The sequence below is a fragment of the Lepus europaeus genome, chromosome 14 (assembly GCF_033115175.1).
Source record: "Lepus europaeus isolate LE1 chromosome 14, mLepTim1.pri, whole genome shotgun sequence".
NCBI lineage: Eukaryota > Metazoa > Chordata > Mammalia > Lagomorpha > Leporidae > Lepus > Lepus europaeus.
The window spans coordinates 9953797-9967837 of record NC_084840.1 but is presented as its reverse complement, the minus strand read 5'-3'; the positions used below and the strand labels follow the sequence as shown (position 1 = coordinate 9967837).

Here is a 14041-nt window from a genome sequence, read left to right as displayed (position 1 = left end):
GTATGGACACACAGAAAACAAACCATCAACTATAACACCAGTCAGTCATGAAATATATTAAACATCACTTAAATACTAAAACAGGAAAATACTCCTTCTATATTAAATAAATAATTAAGATTTGAATTTGTCATATGGTATGAATGTAGGCCAATATCACCAATAAGGGTATGATCTAGTACAAAATATAGACACACACACACACACACACACAAACACACATACACAAGTAGCAGGAGGAAGAGGAGGAGCAAATACATTTAATACTGGTATTGTTTTCAACAACAAACCATTGGTACTCAATCCTTCTTGCACATTAAAACTATCTGGAGAAATTTTGAAAAGCACTGCTGATCAGCTCTCATTACAGACAAATTACATCAGAATCAGCATTCCAAAAGGTATGATTTTATCCCTCCAAATGACTCTACTGTGCAGCCAGGTTAACAGCTACTACACAAAGACTCTAGGCTTCTTACTTTTACCTGACTCAGAAGAGTATCTTATGTGTATAGAAAACAGAGGCATCTTTATAGGTGGAGCAGACAAGAGTATCTCCATTTAATAATAAATTATGGTAAGTTGTTTATTAATGGGTACTTCATTTCTATTAAAATATCTATTTATGCTTCATTCCCTGTAATTGTTATAATCATACTTCAAGACCAAGTACAAATTACTGTTTTGAAAAACATCAGTTACTCTGAAAATACAACATTCATTCATGCATCTGTAGTTACTGAATGCCTACTGTGTGCAAGGCACTGTGTTAGGTGCTAATGTAGGACTGAGTCTTAGAAGAATGAATAGTGACTGGCTTGAAGTTTTGTTTTTGTTTGCTTGCTTCTTTTTTAGAATTAATGGTTAGGAAATTAAATACATGAACGTAAATAAGGAATTAAACTGAAGAAAAGAAATAAGAAACCAAGTTCATACAAAGAGACCAATTTTAAAATATATGGTATAGCAAATTTGTACTTTTCCTAATGTTCTGTACAGCATTTCCAGAAGCCTCTGAATATACATAAGGCAAATTCAAAATAGAAAAATAAACCCTGTTCAAAGTAGACGTTAATTTTAACCATATTCTGTATCAAGCAAATTTCATATATAAATACCAAAAATCTTCATGGAAAGGTAGTTAATTTCTATTTGTAGTAGTCTAAACAAGTAATCTTACACTGAAATCTTGTAGATTCTAGTCCTTAACTATTTCATCATGGTCTAATGTTAACAAATTTGAGTTTTCTTTTATGAAGAGGGAATGCAGAGAAGGGAAGAAAATGGGGATAGAATTGGTTCGAACTTTACAAATATACTAAAATCTAACATTTTAAAATGCTGACTGCTTATCTTCTCAAGAACCTTATAAATTCCATATGAATAAATATCTTTCTATTTACTACAAGTATGGAACTTTTTGGCTACTTAAAAAATAAATAATAATTTCTTCTCATTTAATGATATCATCAAATTCCAAAAAGAGGACAGGTAGTCCAATGAAAACATAAGGAGCTAAATGTTTACATCTATCTATCGATCGATCGATCGATTGATCAACAGATAGAAAGACAGACAGACCTAAGAAAGAATCACTGGGGAAAAAAGTGGAGAAAAAAAATGACCTATAACTCAATGAACAGCAACAGTTCTGGTTGCAAAAACAATTTAGGGGAATAAAATCATCAGTTCCTTTTAAGTAGTAACAGACGAGATCAACACTCAAGGAAAATGGTCATTCATTATACCTTGGATACAACACTCTGTAGAGAAATAGTAAAATATTTTACTAAGTTAAAATATAGGTTTTATATTTTATACCATATTGAATACACACATAAAAATACCAGTGTTTTTATCTTGTTTCTGTTCAGACACTTAATTAAGCAAATGTGTTCTTTGGTGTCTGGAGTTAATCAATATTTAGGGATAATGGAAGATAAGAACACCAAAACTGACATGCCAGAAACAGAAGACTGGAAATCCAATACCATATAAAATAAGAATCAAAGGTGGACTTAGGAGAAAAGATAAGGAAGTTAAAGTTACACTGCAATACAGCTGACACATAATCCTTTCCCCAACTCATACTCTGGCTCCCAAAATAAAAAGTAGTACAGCCTATTATGTTTTTAATCTGTGTTTTGAGATTTTCCAAGTGGAAAGATATCACAGATAGAAATATATCATTCTAAGTTTTAAAATCACCAAAGTCAGGGAGAAGAATGTACATTCATGGACTGTATTCATTTGTAAGGAAAAGTCTGATATAAAGGCTGAACAGTTCAACCAAAATTGAAGAATTATTCTTGATTTTTCATTATTCCTTTTTAAATAGAATAAATGTAGATATAGTAGACTTACAGGTTGACATTTTGATTCATTCAAAATAGTCACATCCCTTTGCTTGTTTTTTTAAGCTCCCAAGACTAAAATTTAACACCATTCATAACATAGCATTTTCAGTAAAAGGAATTCATAGAGCAATGAAAAATCAGAAGCAAGATGGCTTAGAAAGCCTTAAACCTCTAAATATACACACATTTATATCCTGCATCTATTTCCTAAAGAAACAAGTTTTAAGTAATGCTAATATAACGAATAGAGAAAAAACTTCTATCAAAATATACAATTTCAATTACAGACTAGAAGGCTAATATTAAAAAAATAGTTGTAAGCCAAAAGTTTGCTTAAACGGATGACAAGCATCACCCCTTTGAAGCACAAAGCATCAAATAAGGTCCTATAAAAAGATCAATCTGTGACCTTCTTCATTTGTTAAGTTCTTGATAAATTCATAAAGCTTGAGTCTTAGTCTTTAGATCAAGGTATATGTATCCATGTTTCTTAATCCAGATTTTCAGAAAAGGAAGAATCAAGCAATTCAGAATCTCAAGTGGGATTTATGCTTCACCATGTATCTGAAAAACAATATTATAATAGGTTATAATGATTACAGGAATTTTAGAATTTTTAGAATATTACATGTAAAAATATATTTACACTTCTTAATACAGAGAAACAAAGTGTTTTGTTTTCTGAAAAAGCTACAAAATTGATGCCGTACCCTTTGAGAAAATAACTACTTCTAAAGCAAACTAGAGGAAATGTTCCCAATATTAACTTCTATAATCCAAGAGCTTCCAGGTGGAATAAGTGTTTTCCTTTAATATATTATCAGTTTAAAATATCTATCACCTCTGACTATGAGGAAACCTACAAAACAAGTGAGATTTATACCAAGAAAATTACAGATCTGAAGGAACATCACAAAGAAAACAACATTCAGTGGTACTATCATGATATTCTTAAATATGTCAATGACAAACTGTTATTATTGTAAATGGTTATAAAACTCTATTGCACTAGTAAATTACAAAAAAAATTTTTAAAAACTTATTTCTATCATGGATTTCCCATGACCAAATAAATCCAGAGTCAGAGACCTCTCAGTGCTCTCAAAAAACATAGAAATCACTTATTCTAAGCTCCCTGGATAGACACTGAGATTCAGAGAGGTCACGTGGTTCAACAGAACCAAGACTTCTGACTCTGTTTAATATTCCTTCCCTATCAGACTATAAACCCTTCGTCTACCCATTTCTAAAGTCAATATATCAAAGATATTTTCGAATTATGTATTGAAGATCAAATTAGCCAATATTTGAAGAAGGGAATCGGAGAATATGGTTCACAACTCTAAATAACTGAAAATTAACTGAAGAGATAAGAAAATTACTACAACAAGCACAGGCAAGCATATGTTAGGATCAGAATTACCTATCCAGTGTCTCCCAGAACCGTAAGAAAACTGGTCTATCCAAATGACGTTTGTGATAACTCAGTTCTAACACTGTTACATCCCATTTCTGCACGTTTGGATCTAGACGAACTTCATCATACTTGAGATGGAACGCTTTAACTACATGGGGAATGGAGAGACAAACAATGTTTCATACTCAAAGTAGTATTAAAATTATGAGAACACTTTACAAAATAAAATACCAATATTAACCAGAAAACTAAAACAAAGAAATTTCAGTATTTCTTCTATCAACTGACACAACACTGTTCATCAAGTGATCTTTTAAGCAAATGCTATACACTGTAGTATCCTCAAAAACATTCAAGAAATGCTTAGAGATAGTTTATACATGCCAGCCACTGAGGACTAAAATGAGTAACTCTAAGATAAAATGTTTTTGGTACAGTAAAGGAGAGTAAGAAAAAAACTTAACCAAATACAGTACAAAAGAATCTATCACAGAACAATAAAAGAATACCTTTACTCAGATCATGAATTCATAAAAAGCAGTCTAACCGAAAGCGCAAAGGTCAGGTAAGAATTAAGCAAGCACAGGGAAGTGACCCAGACACCAAAAGGAGCGTGCCCAAACAGAACATGATTTAATCTAGGAACTGAAAAAGTAAATGTAAGAGAACTGGACCACTCAAGGTAATATAGGAAGGTATAAAAGACAGTAAAACAAAAGAGGTTTGGAACAATGCTGGACTAGGCCATATGAAAGTTTGTCTTTTAAGTGACATGGGGAATTCATTACAAGAGGTTTAGAAGGTTTAGTAAACACTAACAATACAATTTAGTAATCTAGTGGATAAAAAGATGGGTTTCTTCAATAGGGTAGAAGATACAGTTTATAAAAAAAAAAACTGGAAAATTAATGCTCTACCCTTTGAGAATAAAAGGACTTCTAGAGCCAAGCTAGAGAAAATGTTCCCATTAACTTCTATAAGCCAGGAATTTCTAACAAGAATAAATGCTTTCCTTTAACATATTATCAGTTTAATATAATTCAAAAGATGATCTGAGAGATGAACAGGAAATGATGAAGAGGGGGGCCTGCGCTGCAGTGCAGTGAGTTAAAGCCCTGGCCTGCAGCGTCGGCATCCCATATGGGCACCAGTTTGAGTCCCAGGTGCTCCACTTTCCATCCAGCTCCCTGCTAATGTGCCTGGGAAAGCAACAGAGGATGGCCCAAGTCCTTGGGCCCCAGCATCCACATGGGAGAAATGGAAGAAGCTCCTGGCTCATGGCTTTGGATTGGCTCAGTTCCGGCCATTATGGCCATTGGGGAGTGAACTTCTCTCTCTACAACTGTCCTTCAAGTTTAGAAAAAAAAAAAGAGAAAAAAATTCCAATCAAAGGTGTTATCTAACATTCAGCAAGTGTCTACTACATAGCTTGAACATCCTAGGTACTCAGAACACAGTAATGACCATCCTCATCCTCAAGGTAATTGCTCAAAAGATAAATATACAATATTCTGGTGGTATAATTGCTACTGAGGAAAAATAAAGTAAGCTCTGGAGATAATGAAAGTGTGTAGGGAGTTACTTTAGACAGGCTATTGAGGAAAAACTCAATGAGAAAGTTATCTAGAAATAGATAATGGGAAATGTTGTCTTGTAAAGATCTTGGAAACAAGGCTTTCAAATAAACAAATGAAACTTTCGTTGTAGGCAATGGTCTTTATGTAGAATCTTCTCAGCTACTGTATAGGAAATCTGGATTTTATTTATTTATTTATTTATTTTTTTAAAGATTTACTTATTTATTTGAAAGAGTTACACACAGAGAGAAGGAGGCAGAGAGAGAGAGAGGTCTTCCATCTGCTAGTTCACTCCCCAATTGGCTACAATGGCCTGAGCTGTGCCGATTCGAAGCCAGGAGCCAGGAGCTTCTTCCGGGTCTCCCACGTGGGTTCATGGGCCCAAGGACTTGGGCCATCTTCTACTGCTTTCCCAGACCATAGCAAAGAGCTGGATTGGAAGAGGAGCAGCCAGGGCTAGAACCGGCACCCATATGGGATGCCAGCACTACAGGCGGCAGCTTTATCTGCTATGCCACAGTGCCGGCCCTGGAAATCTGGGTTTTGGGTATTAAGAAGACATTGGGAAATTAAAGGAAGAAGGTGAAATGATATGGCTTTCATTTTTAAAACGTAACTCTAGGTATTGATAACAGAATTATGTTTTCTGTGATTATCCAGTTGAAGCATGCCAGCTAGTTTATTACTGTTTTTGCAATCAGCTTACCATCAATGCGTCTTTTGTTTTGCATGTGTATTTGTGAAACACTTAGCTTTTTTCCCCTAAACGTCTTCTATTTTTTATCTACCATATTATTGTTGTTATCATTACCATCGCCTAGTATTAGAGGTTTCTGAAGAGAAAACAACTGATTTGGTCAAACTATTTGATAGCTTCTTTATGGATTACCTGTTCTATAAGAATTAATTCAAATTCAACTCTTGGTGGAAATTTAAAATAAGCAATTTATGAGGTATACACTTTACCTAGAGGTTAAGAGGCCTACATTCCATACCAAAATGCCTGGGTTCAATTCCTGGCTCCAGCTCACAATTCCAGCTTCCTGCTAATGCAGATGCTGGGAGGCATGAAAAACTCAAGTAGTTCGCTCCTTCCACTCACATGGATTGAATTCCTAGCTCTTGACTCTGGGCTGTCCCACTCCCCGTCATTGTGGACATTTGGGGAATGAACCAGCAGATAGGTACTCTCCCACTTTCTGTCTATCAAATTACAAAAGAGTAATAACTTGTGCCCAGAAAGAAAGTTATTTCTAAATTATTTGCTTTTAGAACTTTCTTTGTAGAATACAAATTATTAATTTTTATTTGTTATATTAACTTATTAACCGGGCTATGTGTTACATAGAGCTCAAAAAACTTATTTTCGGCCGGCGTCGTGGCTCACTAGGCTAATCCTCCGCCTTCAGCACCGGCACACCAAGTTCTAGTCCTGGTTGGGGCGCTGGATTCTGTCCTGGTTGCTCCTCTTCTAGTCCAGCTCTCTGCTGTGGCCCTGCACCCGCATGGGAGACCAGGAAGAAGCACCTAGCTCCTGGCTTTGGAACAGCGCAGCGCACCAGCTGTAGCGGCCATTTGAGGGGTGAACCAATGGAAGGAAGACCTTTCTCTCTGTCTCTTTCTCTCACTGTCTAACTCTGCCTGTCAAAAAAAAAAAAAAAAAAACAAAAAACCTTATTTTCACAATACTATTTATATGCATGAAAAATATTTAAAAGATTTGCTTTAAATGATTCTTTTTACACATATTTCAGCTTAAGCCACTTTGTACAACACCAGCATCCCATATAGGCACTGGTTCATGTCCTGGCTGCTCCACTTCTGCATTCAGCTCCCTGCTCAAAGTCTGGGAAAAGCAGTGGAAGATGGCCCCATGTGTCTGGGCCCCTGCAACCCACGTCGGAGACCTGGGTGAATTTCCTGGCTCTTGGCTCAGCCCTGAACATTGCAGCCATCTAGGGAGTGAACAAGCAAATCAAAGATCTTGGTATCTCTCTCTGCCCCTATGTAGCTCTTTCAAATTAAATAAATAAAGATTTTTTTAAAAAAGGTTATCTGAAGTCAAAGTCCTATAATCTCTTTTAATAATTTCCATGGCTTTAATTGGTGTCTACCAGCATAGACAAATTTGTAAATTAAAGCTGGGATATCAGAATTCAAAAAGTTTAAGTCACTGACAAAGAAACACAGGAAGGTTTATGTCAACAGCCAATGTATTTGCATGAAGCAATGATGTCAAGCAAACTTAATCAACATATTACTTATACAACATCTTTCTTATTAAGAAAAAGAATTAAAGTTTGTAAGCCTCTGAAAATACAACAGAAGAAGCTGTTTGGTGGTATAACAAATACATAAAATATTCACACAATTCAGAATTACTCTTTTTGGCAAACTTCATGAATCCCTAAAGCATTGGGGCGGGGGGGGTAGGGGGGCGAGTGGCAAACAAAGGAAATTAAATACAAGAGGTGCCCTACTGAATAATATTTAGATACAGTGCAGACAAATATCAATAAAGAATACTGTTAAGCCGGCGCCGTGGCTTAACAGGCTAATCCTCCGCCTTGCGGTGCCGGCACACCGGGTTCTAGTCCCGGCTGGGGCACCGATCCTGTCCCGGTTGCCCCTCTTCCAGGCCAGCTCTCTGCTGTGGCCCGGGAGTGCAGTGGAGGATGGCCCAAGTGCTTGGGCCCTGCACCCCATGGGAGACCAGGAGAAGCACCTGGCTCCTGCCATCGGAACAGCGCGGTGCGCCGGCCGCAGCGCCCCTACCACGGCGGCCATTGGAGGGTGAACCAATGGCAAAGGAAGACCTTTCTCTCTGTCTGTCTCTCTCTCTCTCTCACTATCCACTCTGCCTGTCAAAAAAAAAAAAAAAAATACTGTTAAAAGAAATTTCTCAGCAGAAACAACCAAGAACTGAAAGAAATCAACACTAAAAAATCTTGATCAAAAATCCGTAGTCACTTCAGATATATTTTTAAAGAGTCACATCTAGTCAGAAATTCAAACTTCTCATTATAATTTTGAAAATATTTCATTTGAGATTATCATGCAATTCAAGATTATATTCTCTAAAACTCTGTACTTTATTATAATTATGCAATATAATAGAAAACACGATACTTTTATATAACCCCATGCTACACAGAAACTATCTTTTTCATATGTGCTCTAAGTGGGAAAAGGGCAGGATACCAGAAGAAGGAAAGGGAGCTAAGAGCTCACAAGATAAAACACTTCTAAGTTTCTGGCTTGGAGAAATTACGGGAAAAAAATTGAGGACAAGAAATGGTTTGGGAATGAGGAAGAGCCTGACAACCAATTCCGTTAGGAACTGGCTGAATCTGATGTACCAATGGAGCATCATGGAGAAATCATCTGGTAGTTGGAGAGATAGAGCAGTCACAGAATGTCAAGACAGAGAAACAACCTTTAGAATAAGAAAATACAGATGCTAAAAGTGAAAGCCACTAGATCTCCTTGAGAAAGCATTTTTGAATTAAAGGGGAAGAGAAATGGGAAAATACAGCTTTATTAGCTAGACAGAGGGAATGCAAAGGAATGCAAGATAAAGAGTAGCAAGTAGTTGGAAAAGAACTTTAAACAAAGAAATGAAATCAATGGAATCCAATTCTGAAAAGAGGTCAAAAGCATCCAATACTTGGTCACTGGTGACTTCAGTAAGAACAGTTTTAGTAGAGAGCAAAACACAGGCTACAGTGGACTGAGAATTGAACAGGAAGTGAGTTAGCGGGGACAATTCTTTCAAAAGAGTTGTCAAAGGAAAGGAAAGTAGCCACAGGGAAAGGGCAAGGTCAAGGGTAAGGGTTTTGCTTCCTTGTTCTCAGATGGAAGGGCCAGGAGCATTTATAAATGCTGACAGAAAGGAGCCAGAGAAAGGAAAGCTGAGGAAGAAAGAACACACTGAAGAAAATCACTGACATCTTGAAGACATTCTAATCATTTTTATTACAATACCATTCAATAATCCACTCAAGTTCAATACTTTTCAGATACATGAAACACATCAATTATGCTTACCTGCATTAAAATTGCCCTTCTATCTATACTTGTATATTTTTAACCTACTGTTTATGAACTGTTTGTGGATCATTTAAGTTTTAGAAGTAAGGGGAGAGGGAGCGGAAAAGGGGAGGGTTGCGGGTGGGAGGGAAGTTTTGGGAGGGGGAAGCCATTGTAACCCATAAGCAGTACTTTGGAAATTTATATTCATTAAATAAAAGTTTAATTTAAAAAAAAATCATCAATATCAGTAAAATTAGAATTCATTTTTTAAAATGAGGTGAAAAGACAACAAGTGGTTAAGACTTTCAAGCTTCAGCATTATCTATTGAAAATAGTACATTGCTAGGAAAAACTGGGTTGTTAAAATCCTGGCTGCTCTACTTCCAATTCAGCTCCCAGCTAATGTGTCTGAGAAAGCAATGGAGAAGGGCTCAAGTGCCTGGGCCCCTCTACCCATCTGGGAGACCCAGATGAAGTTCCTGGCTCCTGGCTTTGGCCTGGTCCAGCCCTGGTCCTTGCAGCCATCTGGGGAGTAAACCAGCAGATGAAAATCTCTCTCATCTCTCCTTCTAACTCCGCCTTTCAAATAAATAAATAAAGATCTCCCATCAAAACTCTGGCAAAACTGCCCATTGTTTAAGGTGAGGAACAAGCAAGAATACTGTGCTAGCAGAAAAGATCTCCCTGGTGGAGCTTTTCCAGGCATTTTTCTGCCAAACCTTTTGCTAACTTTCTCAAATCACTCTCCCAGTAAGTAGATGTTATTATTCTTTGACCTCCAGAAAGTCAATAAGCAAAAAGCAATGCGTATCCCAAAAACCTGTTGCCATGCCCTAGGTTCTTGACTGGTTTACTTTTGCTTTGATGGCCCCACTTTCAGCTCTTGGTAGACAGTACTCTGACCGTGCTGTCTTCAGAATTATGATGGTAAAGTCATAATTCTTCCAAGAAATGCTTCAGGATCTCAGTCCTATTTGTTTAAAATTTTCCACTGCGAGCTCTGCTCTTGTCTGCAGTTGACAAGCATACATCAGTTTTGACACCAATCAAGCGGAAAAGTTTGCTCCACTTTAATTTTTTCAGTCAGAATGGTGTCAGCAGAACCAGTAGAGATGTTTGTGCTGTTGGCAATTGTTGCTGCTGTTAATCACTGGTATTCTTGAATTAGAACACAAAGAAGATTTAACTTTTTCTTCACAAATCAGTGTGGATGGTCTGCAGCTTTGAGCTTTATCTCCTACATCACCCTGTCTCTTAAATCAAGCAATCCATTTGTAAACTGCTGATTTCTTTGGGGCACTGTCTCCGTAAACTTTTGTAAGCAGAGACTTCCCATTCTTCCACGTAGGCATCATCAATTTAATGCTTGTTTTTGCTTCCATTTTAAAATAATTCATGTTGCTCTAATAGGAGCTCGTTTCAAACTGATGTTTTATCCTCCTCAGTGTCTTAAGCTAGATCTTGTTCAGACACGTTGTAATAAGTTAGAATGAGTTTACTTTGGTGAAAAAATCTTAAAATCCATGCATACTTTTTTCATAATATGGATTTTCCATAAACTTCTTTCAAAAATTATTTGAGGTACACACACACACACGAGAGAGAGAGAGAGAGAGAGGGACAGAGACCGGGGGGGGGGGGGGGAACATGCATACCTGCATGTGCATTCCCATCAGCCGGTTCACCCGCCACCTGCTCAGAGTGTTCTTGGTTATGCCATGCCAATGCCAGGAGCTGAAAAGTCTCCCATGAAGGTGGCAGAAACCCAACTACCTAACCATTTACCTGCTGTCTCTCAGTGTCTGCATTAGCAGGAAGCTGAAGTCAAAAGACAGAGCCAGGGCCGGCGCTGCGGCTCACTTGGCTAATCCTCTGCCTGTGGCACCGGCACCCCGGGATTCTAGTCTCGGATGGGGCGCCAGTTCTGTCCCGGTTGCTCCTCTTCCAGTCCAGCTCTCTGCTGTGGCCCAGGAGGGCAGTGGAGGATGGCCCAGGTCCTTGGGCCCTGCACCTGCATGGGAGACCAGGAGGAAGCACCTGGCTCCTGGCTTTGGATCGCGCAGCACGTTGGCTGCAGCAGCCATTTGGGGGGTGAACCAACAGAAGGAAGACCTTTCTCTCTCACTCTCTCACTGTCTAACTCTGCCTGTCAAAAAAAAAAAAAAAAGGACAAAGCCAGGAACTGAATCCAGATACTACAATGTGTTCTGCCCCTTCAGAACTTTTTTGAAGGCCACCATATTTAATAAAAATATGAGCCACATGAAATAATCCTTTAAACTGGTATGTGCCTGTAAGTCCTCTGTGCTGAAGCCAAAATGATGAGTGAGGCAAAAAAGGCATCTTATCAAAGTGGAACTTACACTATAAGTATGTAAAAGCTAGGTGAGGTCAAGCAATAATTAAGTGCTACCAAGAAAATAAAACTGCTTAGAGAGCAATTAAAATGAAGTGCAGTGTATTTCAAATAGGGCCATTTACTGAGATCTGAATGAAATAAGAAATGCAACGATACACAATCTTTTGTTAAGATAATGGGATAGGAGCCTGCACTGTAGCGCAGCGGGTTAACGCCCTGGCCTGAAGTGCCAGCAACAAATATGGATGCCGGTTCAAGACCCGGATGCTCCACTTCCATAGCAGCAGCTCTCTGCTATGGCCTGGGAAAACAGTAGAAGATGGTGCAAGTCCTTGGCCCCTGAACCTGTGTGGGAGACCCGGAAGAAACTCCTCGCTCCTGCCTTTTGATCGGCGCAGCTCCAGCCACTGCAGCCAATTGGGGAGTGAACCAGCGGATGGTCTCTCTCTCTCTGTGTAACTTTGACTTTCAAATAAATAAATAAATCTTTAACAACAACAACAAAAAAATAGATGATGGGATAGCTGGTAAATACATATGGCACTATAACATACAGATGCATGATCTACTCAAAGTCAATCCAGTTAAAAACTGGCAGCCCATTGTAATGAAAATGTGTGGATATGCAGCAGTATTAATGATTTTTTAGTGACCAAAAAATAGTGCTATTGTATAGGCAATAATTGCTTTTAGATAAAACTACACAGAAAATATTGTACAATTTCAAGGGTTTTTAAAACAAATACAGAGCTAAAAAGTTAACATTAAGTAAGCTGCTTAACAGTGATACTTTAAAATACAATCAAAGATGCAAAACCATTTATGGCTCATTCTTTTAAAGTAACAACACTTATAGCAGATAAACATTAGAAGAAATAAAATCTTACTTTTAGCGAATATATCAACTGGTGATCCATCAGGCAAAAGCCATGGCCAACCTTTGAACTGCCAAGCAGGACCTTGTACAAAAACTGCTACGACCCGGTCCCTGCAAAGAGATAAGGGGATGAAGAGAGGGTAGTGGGAAAAGCGTCTCAGCCTTAAGCTTCAGTTACTGGAAATCCCTAAGAAAAGGGTCTCCTACCAACCCTCTGAGGAGGTGAACACAGTCAATACACTACCTTCGCTTTCCAATATGATATCAGCATTTAGAGTGCATTTATGACTGCTGTACTTCCCACACATCTGTTTTTGTACCCAAGCTTTTTAATATAACTGTATATACAAAAATTTTGTGTGACTGATTTAGCCCTTTTGCTTTCCCTCCAATGAGAATAGCTGCTCACCTATTAACTGAAAAAGATGGTTTCACAGGAGAAAAATTTAAAATTCAAACACATCTTAAATATTTTATTTTTCTATGCCCTCATATTTCATGATTTTGTACAACATTCCATTAAAGTGAGAATCTGTAAATAGTGCAATACACAGTTCAAGACTACAACTAAAGAGGAGGGAACAAAGCATTAACAATAATGGTTTATATTAGTAACACACAGTGAGCATTTACTATTGAAGGCATTCATATTACGTATATTGACAAACCATCTTCAAAGTAAGAACTCAAGAAAATCAACAACAGCAAAACAATCCAGTTAAGAAATGGGTAAAGGACATGATCAGGCATTTTTCAAACGATGAACTACAAATGGCCAACAGACACATGAAAAAGAAAAAGAAAAAAAGGCTCAGAAAACTGCAATGAGGTCTTACCTCATTCCAGTTACAATAGCTATCATCCAAAGATCAAAAAACAATAAATGATGGCAAGGATGTGAGGTAAAAAGGTACCCTAATCCACTGTTGGTGGGAATGTAAACTGGTACAACCATTATTGAAGACAGTATGGAGATTCCTCAGAGATCTGAGGATATATAAGATCTAGCCACCCCACTCCTGGGAATTTACTCAAGTGAAATGATATCAGCATATGAGTTATTTGTGCCCCCATGTTTGCTGCAGCTCAACTGACAATAGTTAAGATATGGAATCAACCCAGATGTCCATCACACACACACATACACAACACCATGAAATATTACTCAGCCATAAAAATTAATGAAATTCTTTTACAATGAAATGGATGCAAACGGAAACCACTATGCTTAGTGAAATAAGCCTGTCTCAAAAATAAAAATATCCCATTTTTTCTCTGATAAGCGGCAGTTAATACTGAATACAAAAGAATGTATAGGGATGAAATGGACATTCTGGGATATGACTGCTTGTTTAAACACCTGTGGAACAGTCGTCTTCCTTCTTTTATTTGTTGAATACTGTGATTAGTGGCAAATTAAGC

At 37.6% G+C, this 14041-nt stretch overlaps 1 protein-coding gene across 1 annotated transcript in view; it reads right to left on the bottom strand.

Annotated features, from left to right (window-relative positions):
• Positions 1-240: 240 nt before the first annotated feature.
• Positions 241-14041, bottom strand: part of CDC73 (cell division cycle 73) — a 131392-nt gene continuing 117591 nt past the window's right edge. The window contains exons 15-17 of the mRNA XM_062211532.1: positions 12630-12730; positions 3781-3922; positions 241-2921 (exon numbers count right to left, since the gene is read on the bottom strand). Coding sequence (XP_062067516.1) covers positions 2885-2921; positions 3781-3922; positions 12630-12730 — 280 coding nt within the window. The 3' untranslated portion in view covers positions 241-2884. The remainder of the gene's footprint in view (positions 2922-3780; positions 3923-12629; positions 12731-14041) is intronic.